The sequence below is a fragment of the Patella vulgata genome, chromosome 2 (assembly GCF_932274485.2).
Source record: "Patella vulgata chromosome 2, xgPatVulg1.2, whole genome shotgun sequence".
Lineage (NCBI taxonomy): Eukaryota > Metazoa > Mollusca > Gastropoda > Patellidae > Patella > Patella vulgata.
The window spans coordinates 79877263-79895128 of NC_065880.2; the positions used below are offsets into that span (position 1 = coordinate 79877263).

At 34.8% G+C, this 17866-nt stretch overlaps 1 protein-coding gene across 2 annotated transcripts in view; it reads left to right on the forward strand.

Moving 5' to 3' along the window:
- Positions 1-16414, forward strand: part of LOC126809917 (single-minded homolog 1) — a 147135-nt gene extending 130721 nt beyond the window's left edge. For both annotated transcript variants that reach the window (XM_050534782.2, XM_050534783.2), the window contains exons 4-11: positions 1585-1661; positions 4874-4963; positions 5847-5955; positions 6848-6933; positions 8252-8451; positions 9303-9409; positions 11062-11209; positions 11904-16414. In XM_050534782.2, the coding sequence (XP_050390739.1) occupies positions 1585-1661; positions 4874-4963; positions 5847-5955; positions 6848-6933; positions 8252-8451; positions 9303-9409; positions 11062-11209; positions 11904-13221 (2135 nt within the window). In that variant the 3' untranslated portion in view covers positions 13222-16414. The remainder of the gene's footprint in view (positions 1-1584; positions 1662-4873; positions 4964-5846; positions 5956-6847; positions 6934-8251; positions 8452-9302; positions 9410-11061; positions 11210-11903) is intronic.
- Positions 16415-17866: the final 1452 nt, after the last annotated feature.

Below are 17866 nucleotides of genomic sequence, written 5' to 3' on the forward strand. Positions count from 1 at the left end.
CTACTATTTATTCCCCACGCAGTGCCGGTCTTATGCCAACTGAACCTATTTGATCTAATGGATCCCTGCGCTACCTTTCTGAGAACATAACGAGGACAGTGTCTAGTCGTTCGGATGGTACCAAAAACCGAGGTGCCGTGTACACATTTGCGTGAGTAGGCCTTAGCGCCGCTGTCCTGGCAAATTTCCATCACAGCACACTGCATGGCGTAAGCCCGTTTTCATTAAACAAATCGGTGCAGAAAAATAAGACGTCAAACCCCATTTCATTTCACTTACATATTTCTATCATAAACAACATGTCAGACGTTTTAATAGACCATGTTTTTTTTAAAACTTTATCTAACAGCATTCCTTTCCGCACTATACATTTATACTGATATACAACACTCACACTCCCATATATTAATCTTCCAGTTTATGATGTAACACCTGATACCACTTCACAGTTATTTGTAAACGTTAAAGCAGTTGATTGGCATTAATATTGATATACAATACTCCCATTTAACCAGATTATATTGTAACACCGCATAACACTTCTCGGTTATCTGTAAAAGTTAAAGGTGTTGGTTGACATTAATATTGATATACATTCATATACTCCCATATAACCAGATTCTGATGTAACACCACATAACACTTCTCGGTTGTTTGTAAAAGTTATAATAGGTGATTGGCATTAATATTGATATACAGCTCATACACTCTCATATAACCAGATTATGATGTAACACCTCATAACACTTTTCGGTTATTTGTAGAAGTTAAAATAGTTAATTTTGTCAATACACGAAGCCCCCTCACCCCCATATAGGATTCAGACCACGATGGATATTAATCATCTTCATTTGGTAACCCTTAAAGTAGTTGTTTTTCTATCAATAGTATATTACTTACGGTTTTAATATTAGAAATGATATAATAACTGAACCTTTTAAAATGTGCAATAAAATCCCATTTTCCTTCGACAGGACACTTATTAAATAAATAAAATAAATTAACATAAGTAATAAGCACATATATATGAATATGTATTATGTAAATAGAATAATTATATTAATCATATGTTAATTAATGAATCAGCGTTCTATCCATTGAGAACATGATATGTATTACATGTGTATAGAGTACTATCTAAATAGGATAATTATATATAATGAATCAGCGCTCTATCCATAAAAAACATAATATGTATTTATATACCACACTAAGAAATTAAATGCCGTGGATAGTCTAATCCAATTAATATACAAGCCTACCGATAGTCTAGAGAGTTGATTATGGGCTTATCATGTGAACAAAAGTCTTAATAATTATTTAAATAACATTTGAAATCAGACAAAAGACAAGCAACTGGTAAATTTAGCTCTTACATAATGTATCTTGAACATATGTAATTATTCAAACATACGACATGAATTACATAACAAAACCTTTCCAAACCTGTCTCGATTACTAATATAATTTTTATAAATCCTTATAATTGTCTAATTAATAAATTAACAATAATTTAAACTAATGATAGTTTTATTTGGAACTAAAATAAATGTGTAATTTTTATTTTGTTTGTTTTCCTTTCAGGTTTGGGAGATGCGTGGGGACACAGAACACCGCCAAGAACTCGTCTAGAAAAAGAACTCGGGTCTCATTTACTTCAGGTAAGTTATTCATGAATATGCATTAGATATATCAATTAACACTTCATACATATTCATGAACAATTGATTTCTGTATTCGTTGTAACTAAATAACAAACCTTGGGACTATAGACAGAATAATATTGTTAAGGATCGTATTTCAACATTTCTCACGCGCTTTATTCAATGTAAACATATATTTTCATAAATATAATTATGTTTTAATAAATCAATGTTTAGAATTAAAATAGTGTGGTTGTGTTAGACCTGGCATCTCCTCCCGGTGACAAAATAGAGTTTTACTGAAAAAAAATAGAAGATCGCCCTTTTCTAACAACCAAAACAACCAACCAACGTGCTTTATTCAGTAAAAACAAATATTTTTATAAATATGATTAAGTTTATAAAAATGATGTTTTGAATTGAAATAGGGTGTTTTTCTTTTTCCCTATTAATGGTATTTGATTTGGCATCCACATTCAGTAACAAAATAAAGTTTTACTAAAATAAAAAAAAAGAAATAGAAAATACGAATCGATCCTTTCTAACAACCAACACAACCAGCTTTTGTCAAACGATTTATTCAACAGATATAATTATGTTTTAAACATTTTAATTAAAATAGAGCGAAATTTCTTGTCTTTATTAGAATTGGCATCTACTTTCGGTGTCATAATCCAGCTTTGTTATAATTTGAATCGCCTTTTTCTAACAGTCAAGATAAATGTAACTTTGTTTGAATATTACATCAACACCCCGCCACGAAAAATGGCGAAGACTTTGTAACTTAGTAATAGAATAAGTTAGGTTTTGAATAATATAGTACTATTTACTGCTAGATATGATTTTAATTAAAATTCGACAGTTGAATACAATTCTGAAAACTTAGAAAAGCATCATAGGTAACAATAACAATTTTGTAAAACTAAATAATATAACCCCAAGCAAAACAACTCCAAATAATCCCAACAAAATAACACCTAAAGGCTACAAAGCCAAAACGCCCCCTCGCCCCCCCCCCCAAAAAAAAAAATCCACACACACAAAAATACAAAAAACAAAGCAAAGAAACCTACACCATTTCACTGCATTGGCCAGAACACGGAACACATTCACTCAAAACTCCGTCTATTTGGAACAAATGCTAGAAACGTAAATGGTTGCCGTCAATCTCAAATCTATAAGATTTTAATTTAAACAAATATTTACAAATTTGAGCGCGATGAACGATTGATTTTATTGTGTTTTAATTTAATTATCTTCGTCAGGCGAAAAGTTTTAATGATGAAAAACTTAGGCTGGAATTAATTACGTAAAAAGAGAGAAACATTAAGCGTCGAAGCCTTGTTAAAACTTTAAACAACAATGTAATATGACGTCAAATCGCTTAATAACATGCGCAGTCACGTAATCCGATCGCAGAATCCAACCTGCTCGCTTTTTTTCTCATCTTTAGGTCAGATGAGAGTGAAGTAGGCTGTCGGATTTGAGGAATATCCTTGTTATGTGGGCAAGGAGATAAACATTTATCGCGGACAGCTATATTAGGTATTGGACGGAACTCATTGAAAATGTCAATCAAGGGTTAGAGATTATGCAGGAGGCTGTCAATACTGGGCCCGAATTACCACAAACAATCTCGTTATTTGAAGATATAATAATTTAAAATCTGTTTGCCTTTCTCTTATACTTTGATATCATTAATCACCCCAGGTTTGAATCAAAGAGCTACCAAATGACCTCTGAGGTCACACGTGATCATGTCGCGGACAATGCTTGACAGTAGTTTATCGTAATAAAGACAGACCAACCGATACGTGACTTGGCATCCCATGTCTTCGTATTCTTGACGAATTACAGAGTTTAGAAAATTATCTATTCATGACTCTTTTCCTTAGCTATTTGTTCTTTAACACTGAAGTAGACGGGGATCGATTGACTCAAGAACTAAATGTCGTTAAATATTTTGGAGTGGCCGGATGATCATTCCTATCTATAATCGGCTGTAACAGGATTAGTCCAAATGAACCTAATCGTTTAGTCATCGTCTAATCACCATTGCTTCCTCGGCTCGGATTAAATTATCATCACAATCGGATAAAATTCATAATATTGATATTTCAGTTTAGTTAATTTAGCATATTTAATGAATTATGCGATTTATAAATGTATAATAAAATTAAAGTCACTATGCGTCATTTATTTTTTTAGGAAAATATCAAATTTCGCACGGCTTAATCCACGCAAATATGTACATTTAATTCAGAAAACAAAAATCGGTATAAACGGTGGATAATCTTCCGATGTGATTTTAATCTTATTCAAAACATTTCTATTAGAGATTCAAATTTTATAATAAAAATACGCAGAGTTGGCCGAGTAAGTCAGGTGCTGGCTCTATAACCAGTATGTCTCAGGCGCCATACAGTGTACTATAAAGGAAATGTTGTAATAAAAATACGCAGTGGTGTTTCTATCAAGATTTCAGTTACGTGTACACGTCGGGTTTTCGTACCACCCAAATGACTAAATGCTGACACAGCACCACTAACAAGAGGACACCACATACTGTTACACTTATTTTAATTGTCACTTTGTATTCATGGAGATAAAATGTAATTAAAGTTTAGGGTCGATGGTCCTAACTTCATGAGCTCCGGCTTCTGAAATCCAGGTCCAAATTATACCCCACTATATCCCACTGTCTAGAACATTTGATACCACTTCAAACGTTAACTTAACTACCGTTTGGTTGTACTATTTTCAGTTATTTTAATTGTAAAATAACATACATGTTACTTTGTATTAGTTATTCTCCTTATTATTTATAAAACAAATTATTGTTTTATTTGAGACTTTAGATGGTTTTATAAACTGTTTCTTGTTTTACTTTAGACTGTAGATGGTAGATGATTTTTTGTTTTATTTTAGACTTTAGCTGGATTTATATTTGTTGTTTCTTGTTTTTATTTTGGACTTTAGATGTTTTTTTATTTGTTATTTCTTGTTTTATTTTAGACTCTAGTTGGCTTTATATTTGTTACTTCTTGTTTTATGTTAGACTTTAGATGCCTTTATATTTGTTATTTCTTGTTTTATTTTAGACTCTAGTTGGCTTCATATTTGTTATTTCTTGTTTTATTTTAGACTTTAGATGGTTTTATATTTGTTATTTCTTGTTTTATTTTAGACTCTAGTTGGCTTCATATTTGTTATTTCTTGTTTTATTTTAGACTTTAGATGGTTTTATATTTGTGATTGCTCCAGATGGTAAAGTGATGTATATATCTGAAACAGCGTCAGTCCATTTAGGACTCTCTCAGGTAAGTTTAGTCTCTTTTATTTAAGTCAATAAACGATATCATATCTTCGTTGAGGAGTGCACATAGTTGTACTCATTCAAGTCAAAATAAAGTATTGAGTTAGGCTGACCTGATGTGTTCCTGTGATAAGATTAAATATGCATTATGTAAAAGCTAAATCTGCCTATTGCCGGCATCTATTTTGGCTTCAAATAATACATAAATTATTATTTAGACATTTATTCAAATGACAAGCCAATAATCAACTCTCCAGAAAATCAGATGGCGCAGATTACAGTTAATGATTTAATGTAAAAATGGAGAAGCAGGGCTGAGTCTCGATTAACAAGTAACGTTGCTGCGATAATAAACGATCTAAGTCAAACATTCAAACAGCGATAACGTCGCTTAGTAGAATAAAAGAATTTGAAAGAAATGTTCAATATATTAAATTTGAGTTATCTATTTTGAAACTATTATAGCAAGAACAGACAGCTCTTTATCTAAATCTTACATAATGCATCTTTAAAGGAAATGATTACAGCTTCATTTCGAAATGATAATTGGAAATCAGTTTGTTTACAAATTTTAGTATTGTCGCTCAGAATATTATCCCAAAACCGACTAAAAATACCATTTCCATTCTTTTTTTTTTCGATGCTTATGTATAATTATAATTATACCAATATAACCAAAGTTTAATAAAATTCTGAACTATGATATATAAGAATGTTTATGTATTAATCTATTTAGAGACTATAGTATTTATATATTAATCTATTTAGACTACGATATGTAAGAATATATTTATCCAGGTAGACTGTGACATGTAATATATATTAACCCAACTAGACTATGATATGAAGTGTATATTTAGTATATATATATATATTATATATTTTAGGTTGAATTAACAGGAAACAGTATATATGAATATATTCACCCGGCAGATCATGATGAAATGACGGCGTTATTAACAATACATCATCCTTATCATACTCATATATTACAAGGTACGTTAAAAAAAACCCTTCCACCACCAGCTCATACAAGGTACGTTAAGACAAAGCCACCCATCCCCTCGTCATGTTAAGACCCACTGCCACCACCAACCCTCACCCGACCCCAGGCTCATATATTACAAGAAATGTTAAGACACGCGTCACCTCTCTCTTGTCACGTTAAGACCCCCGGTCCCTATTAGCCCCCCCCCCCCATACTCATACAATGTACTTTGAGACACGCCCATCCATCCCTCGTCACGCTAAGACCCCCATGCCACCACCAGCCCTCCCTGGACTCATATATTACAAGAAATGTTAAGACACGCATCACCACTCTCTTGTGACGTTAAGACCCCGGCACCTACTAACCCGAACCGTCTCCCGGACCGCGCCCGATACTCTTAATTACACGGTACGTTAAGTCCCCCTTCGTTTCGTTTCATTTCTCCTCAGTTTCACGCTATCCCCTTACCACCCCATCTCCCCCACACTATCACACTTAAGGCAAGTCTGTTTACAACCCCCTATTACCGTAACACTTACTGACTGTCCTTATTATACTCAAATATTACAAGGCAAGTCTTCAGTTCTACGTCATACCCATTTTTTAGAAGACCAATTCAACAAATTATGTCTCCAGTCTCACAATCCAATCAGTAGGGTGCAGACTTATTACGTTTTAAGCGGAGGTCGGTTTGTTTACTAGATACTACTTTCGGTTTCATTGCCATTACATGCGAGTGGCTTAATCAAAGGTCCTGACATTTTAAATATCTAATGGTGATACTTCTTTCAAATCGACAGTTTTACTTTTGAATGTGATCCTTATACGTTCCCCGTAGAGTTTCAAGGAGAATATTTCACATAAACATTAAACCACCATCTTGTTTTTATATTACAGATATCGAGGTTGAACGATCATTTTTCCTCAGAATGAAATGTGTTCTTGCTAAAAGAAATGCTGGTCTCACATCTGGAGGATATAAGGTTTGTTGACTTTTTAAAGCTTATTTTGTTGTTTTGATTGTCAAACTCTTTTTGGTGTTTAAATCGCGACCTCGGATATGGGTTTATACACCAAATGATCAGAAAATGACGGCTGTTCCGAAGGACAAATCGTAGAATTACAGCCAGCAAAGGAACGCAATTTTTTATATATTATGTAATTTTTGTTTATCTTGTCCCAAGACGCATGTCAATAATTGACAAACAAACCTACAGTTGACCACGAATTGACGGAAATAATCGAGCATTCCATAATAAGACACGAGACACGGTTTATCTATTATAGAAGTTTATAAATGGGATAAAATGAGACATTCGTTAAATGGCGAGTCTCATGTCCATCCCGAAAAGCGTGAGGTAGGTCAATAAGTAACTGAAAAAACCGAGAAGTTACGATTGAACATACGTATTACCTGATCAGACAGAAGTACCGAAAATCCTCGGGGCTGCCAATCTAAAATACACACGTTCTACTGACCCATATAGATCGATCCGGTAAGTCTCTAATCAGCACGTAGTCTTTTGCATGTAAAATTATCGTTTCTTAGGGGGTTTCCCCCCGCAACACAACCAGGTACACGTTTTCTCGTTGCCAAGACGACGTCAGCCCCGAGGAGCACCACCGCGCATGTTATCATATCCCAAATTCCCCAGAAGGCGGGAAATGTCACGTTTTATGTGACGTGAATAAAAGAAAGTTGTTTAAATCGCGTAGAAAGCACAGTTTGTCATTGAATGATTTAGTTTGACTTTATTGGTTCACAATTTGTAGACAAACACGTAGTGGTTTTACGCATTCTTTCATAAAACAATCTACTTACATGTACATTGTTACATATGGATCATCAGTGTATCAGTGAAAGACAGTCTTAATATTTGAGCTAAGGAACTTGTTGTTAGTTGTTGGACTACATAATTTTACTGCAACTGAAAATTTCATTTGTGACCTGCCGGATTATACTTGCCTTTGAAACATGAGGTTTCTAGACCGGATCATTTATTGTCTCCACTGGCTGTTTGGTACCGGAAGAAGCAATTGGAAGGATTGATCAATCGGGACTACAATCAACTCTGTATGGAAACAAAATTATTGATAATGAAAAGACAAGAACTTAAATAGGGGTTAACGTCCTACATTTTGCTGCACCAACCGGGAGAATGAAGACGCGCATACAGGCTCCTCTGATTTCTTCAAATTCAATGGTTCTTTTACGTGCACGCCAGTATGTGCACGTTGCCTAGTGTCTAGACCAGAACGTATTGGTAGTGTTACATGGACATGTTTGATTGGTTATTTCAGGTTATACATTGTAGTGGTTATTTAAAGATAAAACAGTATACAATGGATGTATCACCGTATGATGGCTGTTATCAAAACGTTGGGCTGGTAGCTGTAGGTCATTCGTTACCTCCTAGTGCCATCACAGAGATTAAAATGTTCAATAATATGTTTATGTACAGGGCCAGTCTCGATCTCAAATTAATATTCTTAGACGCTAGGTATGTATTATTTATTTATTAGACGCTAGTTGCGTATTATTTTAGTAGACTCTAGTTGCGAATTATTTTATTAGAAGCTAGTTGCGTATTATCTTATTAGACGCTAGTTGCGTATTATTTTATCAGACGGTAGTTGCGTATTATTTATTGGAATTAGACGTTATGTACATATTATTTTATTAAATGCTATACACATATTATCTATTAGACATACGTACGCTATATGCGTACTATTTATTAAACGTATTATTTTTAATAGACGCCAAGTACGTATTAATTTATTAGACTCCAGTTACGTATTATTTTATAGGGGACATCTTTGTGGTATTTTAAAAAATAAAGCTTTATTTCCTCGTAACATATCATATACATAATCATAAAATTTATGAAATGAATTGAAATGGGGTTTAACATCTTGCTTATCTACTGCCACTGAGCATTAATAGCAATTAACATAATAATAAATATCATATAATAATAATTATGTTTTTCTGAAGGGGGGAGAGAGAGGGTGGGGGGGGGGGGGGTAACGTTCACTCGACAAAAAATAGTTCATTTCAGTACTCAAAAACGGTTCAATTTTATTTCAATAATTCGCTTGCGCGTGGGGAGCTTTAACTGCGGGAAGAAACCGGAGGACCCGGAAAAAACCCCACTAGGTTGGACAGGCGACCCTACTCCTTATCACGTACAACCGGGGAATCGAAACCACGCCAGTTGACTCAATGACAGACCTTATGATACAACGTACACGCACTATCCATTCGGCCATTCAATCCCCCGTTTTTCCAAAAGATTAATAATAAATTGTATCTGTAGAATTATGTTTATGGTTGTGTTTCTGTTTTCAGGGTGGCAGCTTTAACAGGTTATGAACCACAAGACCTGATAGAAAAAACGCTGTATCATTATATACATGCTTGTGATATTCTACATATGAGATATTCACATCATACTTGTAAGTAGAAACAGTTTTAATATCAAATTATATGATCTAGAATCTAGGTTACAAAATTCTTAGAAATAGTTCTCAAGAAAATCAAATCATCAATTATTTTTTTAAAAAAATTCACAATCTGATTAAAACATAGATCCTATTTCGTTTCGTTTTTTATAGTTCAAAATTTCGTTTTACTTGTCTTTACTACACTAGGATCTGGAAGAATTGTTATATAACCCGCGTTCTGGCTGATGTGGGGGATTACCCAATGAAACGGTCTGTTGCGGCGAGTTCTTGGCGTGCGATGCACGGAATTGTGGGCATCCTACTAGAATCATTAACGTTGATTGGTTAATTAAATGTCTGACGTCATAGGATCATAAACCGCTCGTATGATCCCTGACGCGACTTCCCACTACAACTGGTCAGATCTTCATATAATAGAGGCAAAACAAAAACCCGAAACGAAATATAGATCTGTATTTTAATCAGATTGAAAAAAAATCACAGCTTATCTAGAAAATATCACCAATAAATTATCCAAAGAATGTCATCGACAAAATGGTAAATTATCTAGAAAATATGTCCCTCATAAAATGACGTAATATTTAAAAAAAGTTCTACGGGGAAGGGAGTCCCGGTTATTATTTGACCATGTCACTCTCGATAGCCTCATTCGCCTCGGAACTGTTTTTTTATTTATTTTATTTTCCTCTTTCTTTTGCAAGTGGTAAGGATTAAAAAGGTTGTACCGTTAGATATAAATTTTTATAGGGTTACAATATTAATTTCACGGGATAAACATATTGGTTGACCTACGACCCCTGATAAATTTCCTCTTGATTATTGGGGATTAAAGTTGTCTGTCCGTATCAGAGAGATTATATGTATTGCCTGTAAGATAAGGGACTAATCCCTAATATGACATGTTGGGTCTGATATAGGATTCAATAACTCCATATGTTTTAAAGGGTTAACACTTCAATGTTTGTGTTGGTGTGTAACCAGTCAAATAGATTGTATTAGCAACTATCAAAGGATTTGTGCTGGGATTGCTGGATTAATATAAATAGGGATTAGGGATATATCGGAGGCGAGGCCCAAATTTATCGTCCAGTTTAGGCTATAAGTAGGGCAGGGTGTTTGTTGTGCATGGGGCGGGTATGGTCACCCTCTCTAGAACACATCATACCATATTTAACATAGTTAACAATTATTTATTCTGGAACACCTCATACCATAGTTCACATCTTAACAATTACTTATTCTGGAACACCCGATACCATAGTTTACATAGTTAACAATTACTCACTCTAGAACACCCCATACCATTGTTCACATAGTTAACAATTACTCATTCTAGAACACCTCATACCATTGTTCACATAGTTAACAATTACTCATTCTAGAACACCTCATACCATTGTTCACATAGTTAACAATTACTCATTCTAGAACACCCCATACCATTGTTCACATAGTTAACAATTACTCATTCTGCAATACCCCATACCATAGTTCACAATTACTCATTCTAAAACACCCCATACCACAATTAGTTCTTAATTACACATTCTGGAATACTCCATAGTTCACATAATTCACAATTACTCATTTAGAACACCTCTTACCACTTCTCAATTATGTATATGCTGTTTATAATTTTACAGTGCTGCTGAAAGGTCAAGTAACCACTAAATATTATCGATTCCTGGCTAAAGATGGTGGCTGGGTGTGGATGCAGAGTTATGCTACAATAGTTCACAATAGCCGATCGTCTCGTCCACATTGCATAGTCAGTGTTAATTATGTTTTAAGGTATGTTTATAATTAACGACTTATAATTGCGCTATATTCCTAACATCCTTACTGTGTTTCTAGTAGAATCACTAATGAGGGGAATCCCTGCTATGTCCCCTACATTACCAATTAGGGGAATCCCTGCTGTGTTTCTGACATCACCAATGAGGAAAATCCCTGCTATGTTCTTGACATCACAAATTGGTGGAATTTCTATTTTATTCCTAACATCACACATGAAAAAATTACCACCTTTTTTCTGGGATCACAAATGAGGGATTTCCTTGCTATATTTCTGACATCACAAATAAGGGAAATCCCGGCTATGTTCTCGCATTGCAAATGGGGAAATTGGGGGGGGGGGGCTACTATGTTTCTGACATCACAAATAATCGAAATCTTCGCTATGTTTCTGACATCACACATAAGGGAAACCCTCTATATTTTCCTGGCATGAAATGAAAGGTAACTCGCTACTATAGATCCTGATATCACAAATGAAGGAAATCCCACCAGAAAGGATAGGAATTCTTGCTAAAGCTTGTACCTTTAGAACGTCACAACTTCCTTTCTTTATTCTGAACTAATTCAAATAACCCCTTTAAATAGTTTTAAGTGGAATTGGTGTATATTTATTGTGAATATAAGAAGATAATTTCACGATAAATTTTATCATAGATATTGTCTACATCGTGTTATATTATACTTTCAGTGATGTTCAGGCAAAGGATCTCCAAATACAGCTCGAACAAACCCTTTCATCAAAGGAAGTGTCTCCATTTTCGTCCATGCACGATCGAACGAAATCAAATGGGAAAGTTAGGCAACCTAGAAATAAAAACAGGCGTTCGCCCTATCCACAGATGCCGGAAACTACCGAGTATACCGCGCCGGAATATCCCGAAAGAACGCTTGAATATCCTGCGGATGTGTCCGTCCCAATGCAAGGTTATCCGAGTATGATGTATCCTCATACAGCCGAGGGTATTGATAGATACAGTGCTCTGTATGCTGCTGCGCCCTATGCTCACGCTGGAATGTCCATGTATCGCGATGCGGCAGCCGCAGCTTGTGTTTATCCGTACCAAACGGCCCACCAGAGATATCTAGATGAACGTAATGCTTATCGATCTTACGAGGAACGTTATTACCCTGCACGTGATCCGGCGAATTATCCGGGTTACATACCGTCTCAGACTGCTCTGCAAACTCGATTAAATCATAACGAATCAAGTCGAGAAAGTTCTCAAAGTGCGGGACAGCAATATGGCGACTTCCGGTCTACAGGACAATGTTCTAGGAGTAGTTCACGCGACCCTTCTTACAATACCTCACATTATCAGGCACCGTATAGCAACCGGTCGGAATCTTCGGCATCGGAGGTCGATGTGGGAAGTGAGGAGTACGAAAAACGTCACCCAAGTGGACAGTCTCATAGATCAGATCGCCAAAATTCAAAATATGAATCAATCTTGGAGGGTGCTCCGCAACTAATAAAAGACGAGGGATATAAATCTCAGGACCAATCAAATGGTCCGTTACAAACATTATCACCTCCTAGAGAATCAGTGCCACAGTCTGTTATAATCAGGCGACATTCAAACCATACTTATTCTTCAAACGAGGCGAGGAACAACAACGGTTCTAGTGACTATACTAACTCAGCTTTTCTCAAGTCAACTTCATCCGCATCGGCTAGTCTAACTTCAGACGTGAGAAAATCCACGAACTCTACTGAGAGCAATCAATCAAATATTCTGAGTGCTACTTCCGGTTCCGAAACTAGCGCCGGTGATAAACTGCTTAATATGAGACTACTTCACGAAAAATCTCTCAATTCCTCACAAGACTATACTCAATGTTTAAAAGCAGCGGCAGCGTGTGGTTATGACAATTACGGTCAGAACGGTATGTACCAAACCACCGCCCTTCAAAACCAAAGAACATATCCCGTCATGCCTCAGGCCGGATATACAAGCGTAATTGTAGAACCGCAGCAATATCATATGGCTAACGGATTTGTGCATTAATTATTATCAAGTGTGTGTGTATATGTATTTTATTAATTATGCCTGTGAATTATTAAGGCAAATAATTTTTACAGTATTTTAAGGTAAAGATCTTTGCTGCTCAGCGAAGCTGGGAGTATAAAATAGTCCTTTTAGTTTAAAAGACTAGAATTTGTGAAATTCACAATCAGGTTTTTTAAGTAGGCAGTGCTGGTCTACCATATTTTAAATGAAATTAATTAATGAAATCATGGTTAATTGGTGTGACGTATTTATTTTTGTTTCACCAGATAAATTTGCATGAAATTCACCAAAAGATTTACTAATTGTCTGTATTATTTAGCGTCATAATACTTTTCTACATTATACGTTTAAAACAATATGTCTATTCAATCTGAAATAATGTCTTCTAATACAAATACTTGGCTATATTTTCTTTGGAATTAAGTTATTTTGTTTATCTAATTACTCACAATTTAAGGATTCACCGTGTCAGACCCAAAGTCAGATATAGAATTTAGGACTATAGACTCAATCATAAGTTATCACTATTTGAAGTTTACGTTATATTCTGTTGATTTTAAGAAACCCTCTTGATTTATCACACGACATAAAAATAGCATTTTTCCTAAAAATTTACCATAGAATTAAACCCTTTAGAGCAGTATTTATGTTTGTATATACCATGTTGAATATCATTCAATAATCGCATGAAACGATGGTGAAATTTCTAAGTAGACTGGGTAATTATATAAATGGAAGGCCATGTCTGCATATGGTTCCTTCAGTTGTTATTTTCTAAGGCGTAAGCGTCTTGACCTTCCACTTGGTCTGTCACAGTTAGCCAGAGTTAGCTACCCTTGGTAATAGTCAGAGTTTATAAAGACAGGTGTGCTATGGGCCCGACTGTGGCCCCACAGGTTGCACCTCTTTCGATCTCCAACTGTCAATGGATATTTACCATGGTGTTATTGCCCCTCCTTGGAACGACTGGGCGATTTTCGAGAAATGGTCAAAACCGGTTATGTTCGTATTGTCCTATTCGTTATATTATTTGCGCTGATTCAGGGTGCTATATGCTATATAGATCTATTTGTTGTTAGTTTCAAGTAGACAGTAAAATAAAAACGTATTTCGTGTTGTTTTAATAAAACTATCAGTCCAATTCTTGTTGTATTTTAAAATAAATAGAACTTAAAAACTAAGAAACAATATGGTGATTACTGGATGCACTAGGATTTGACTGAATCTATTAGTTGTGCATGGAATTTAATTGAAATTTTTTATGTATTTTAATTCCACGACTTAATCCACGCTAAGATTTACTTAAAATGGTTCTTCAGTATTTAATTAAAGATACATTATTCAAGAGCTAAATTCGACTTTTGTAGGTCTTTCTTTAGGCCTTAAATGCTATTTGATTATTAATTAGACATTTGTAAACATGACCAGAGACCATAATCAACTCTCGATGTCATCAGATGTTCAAGATGTTAACTAGATTAGAACGGTTCGGCCATTTAATGATTTAATTTAAAAATGGAGGAGCTAGTCTAGGTTTCGAATATACCAGTACCGTGGTTACGATAATAAAAAATCAATGCACATAACTACAAAATCAATAACTTGGCTCAGAATAAAGCAATTACATAAAATTTTCAATATATTCATTTTGCATTATCTATTTTTGAACTATCATAGCAAGAACGATCAGCTCATTATCCAAATCTTACATAATGTATCTTTAAGGAAATACAATCAAAATATATAATCTCCCTGTTTGGATTCAAAGAGGCCAAATAAAAGATATTTGAGAAGATTTCAGGTGATCTGGTTTTTGGTCATATCCCGTTAATATTGTCTGCATGCATACGATGCCGAATGTTGACAAATATCCTTGTAACGACTGAATGGAATATTGTAATTTAAAAAGGCTTCCACCATCCCTCAGATGACGTTCAGCGACATTAATGTAAGCATGTCTCAGATTTTCTTTCAAATAATGTATGCAATCAAATTATTTAATTTCCGGCCTCGTACTTACCCCACCATTACAAGAGCGATGTTTTATTAAATGTACTAAAGAATTATGTATACTAACGAATTATAGCGAATTATGTATACTAAATTCATGTTGGTTTGTAATATGAAGGACTATAGAGTCTCATTAAAAGGGTAATTAGCTTTAAGTTTTACCATATACGTGGAATTAAATGGCTGATTAAAGTAAATATTATTACAAATGTTTGGCTTAAATTGGAAAATTAAAGCATATATTGCACATTGTAGTGAATCGGATCAGCTTCATAACCAAGTTATCACTGAAACATTATAAAAAGATTTTTTGAAGCATTTCCCCTGAGAAGATTTATAACAAGGATATCACTGAAAGGTTATAAGCATTTCTCCTGAAAAGATTTATCAATCGTGGGGGCTACGCTGCATTTTCAATTTAAGTTACAGCTTTGAAATACATGTAGTGGAATCCGTGGAATTTTCGAAAGTCATTCTCGATTGTTACTATTGATAACAAATATAAGTTAAGCGGTCTGTTTATGTTACAACATTCTGTCAATGTTAGTTATCGAAGATGAGTTAGACGACCCACCTCCTTAAAAAAAAAAGACAAATTGCATTGAATCAATATTTATGTCGTTCGTTTTTCTTTTATTTGTCATAATTTTGTGTTAAATATAAAGATTTTCATATATTATTATTCTGTTTTAATTATATTTCTTGAAAACAAAATGTTGCAATTTATTGGCCAGGACCCGCTGTTAACAAAACATGTTAAAAATACTGCAACCGGATACTTATTTTTCTCAAAGCTATTTATTCTGTACAAATATTCTATCGTAATATGAATATAAATACACCAAGCATGGCTGCCTACAATTAATAAATTCATCCGGAATATATTCTAATGATAAGAATGTCTTAAATAAAATAAAATAATATAATTAATTTTTTGTAAAAAAAAAATCTAAATACGCAGGGACGTGTATTATTAGCTTTATATGTTCCTGGAATACGTCATGTATGAATGACGTCATCATATGTAAATGAATCATCGCCATTTAAAGTATGTAGTATCTCATTTGCATAATGTGAAAACGAGTCCAGTCGAAGATCTATTTGCCTATACCTTTCTGTATACATACACAATCTTTATGTGTCCTATAAATATATATATATTAAAACATTCTAGAAATTCTCGCTGTATTTGTGTTGATTAATGGACGCCCCTGCAGTCAGCCAGTCAGTCATCCAAGGTCGATAGCTATGTCAAAAGGTTACATGTGGGTGACCGGTATATGCCCAATAAACCCCTATTGTTATCCGGTTATCCGATAAGACAGCAAGACTGCTGCTGAAAAGCAGCCAGTAAATAGAAAATTGCCAATACTTAATTATCGCTGATTTTGCGTGCAGTTTGACACTGTACCAAAGAATTCTAAATTCGGAGACGAGAATGCCATTAACCGATAAATTAATTGTTCAGATAACAAGATAACTACAAAGAGTCTATCGGCGTCACTTCATCATTTGAGATCCAGAAATCAAGTTTTACATTTTACCAAGGTATCTTTAAATTAGAACGTTATCGTTCCGACAGGTTAACCTCTGTCCCTTTAGGTGCACAACTAAAATATACACGGAAAAGGGCATTTTGGTTCTGTCAGAACGACCAGACAAATTCACTTACTTGCCCAAAAGCTGTTACCCCTGCTAATTTGGAAACGGATTCGAACAGTCCTGCGTTATCTTAACCGGGTTCAGTCCTCGAACCATAGGTTTATTTTAATCGGATTGGTGTAAGACCAAGTTGGATTGTTTGTCCCGCCCACATGCCTGGGCTGATAAGCAAAGCATGTCCAGTTGTTCGGATTGGACGTAAAAACGGTGTCCTGTCAAAAAATTGACACTGTACTTAGCATATCACTTGGGACTCCGAATTTTAAGAAGAGTAGACAAAAATACCGCTGTCCAGGTAAAATGCTAAGCCTCCCCCACCCCCAACCCGAATGACCACGTAACTTGTTTTGGATGGTTGGCGACCATTATTAACATCAGTAAAAACCCTTCGGTCCTTCTTTATTAATCGACCATTTTATATTTATATAAAGTGAATATTAATAGTTTATCTATCGTCCCGTCTTGATATAAAATATAAACACTAATACTAGTATCTGACCGTGAGCTGTTACGTCACACCAAACAGGTGCGCGCTATCAGCAAGTTATAGGTAGCAATTTGTCAAATTCAATCAGAATTTGATGGTTACGAGTGGCTTGTTGAGACGAATCTGTGGACATTTCACACCTATAAGGGTTTATTTATTATTATTACTTGCTTTATAAACTAGAGTCAACCGGAGATTATTCAACATTATTTCAACTTGGCGATAAATTTACGATCAGGTCAGGAAATTGAAATCTCAATGTTGTACAACGTGTGATAAGTTTTAAGATGGTCGTTATTAAGTTGTTGTCAACTTTTAATAATTTTAACTTTTCAAATATACTTTAAAGATACGATACCATTAAATCGCTGAGATAAAATAGGGTTTAACGACCTGCCGTTCTGCTTCGACTGGGCTAATGAATGAGGGAAATTTTGAGCGGACGGCAGGGCGCTACGGCCAACACTTATTTTGAATTCCAAT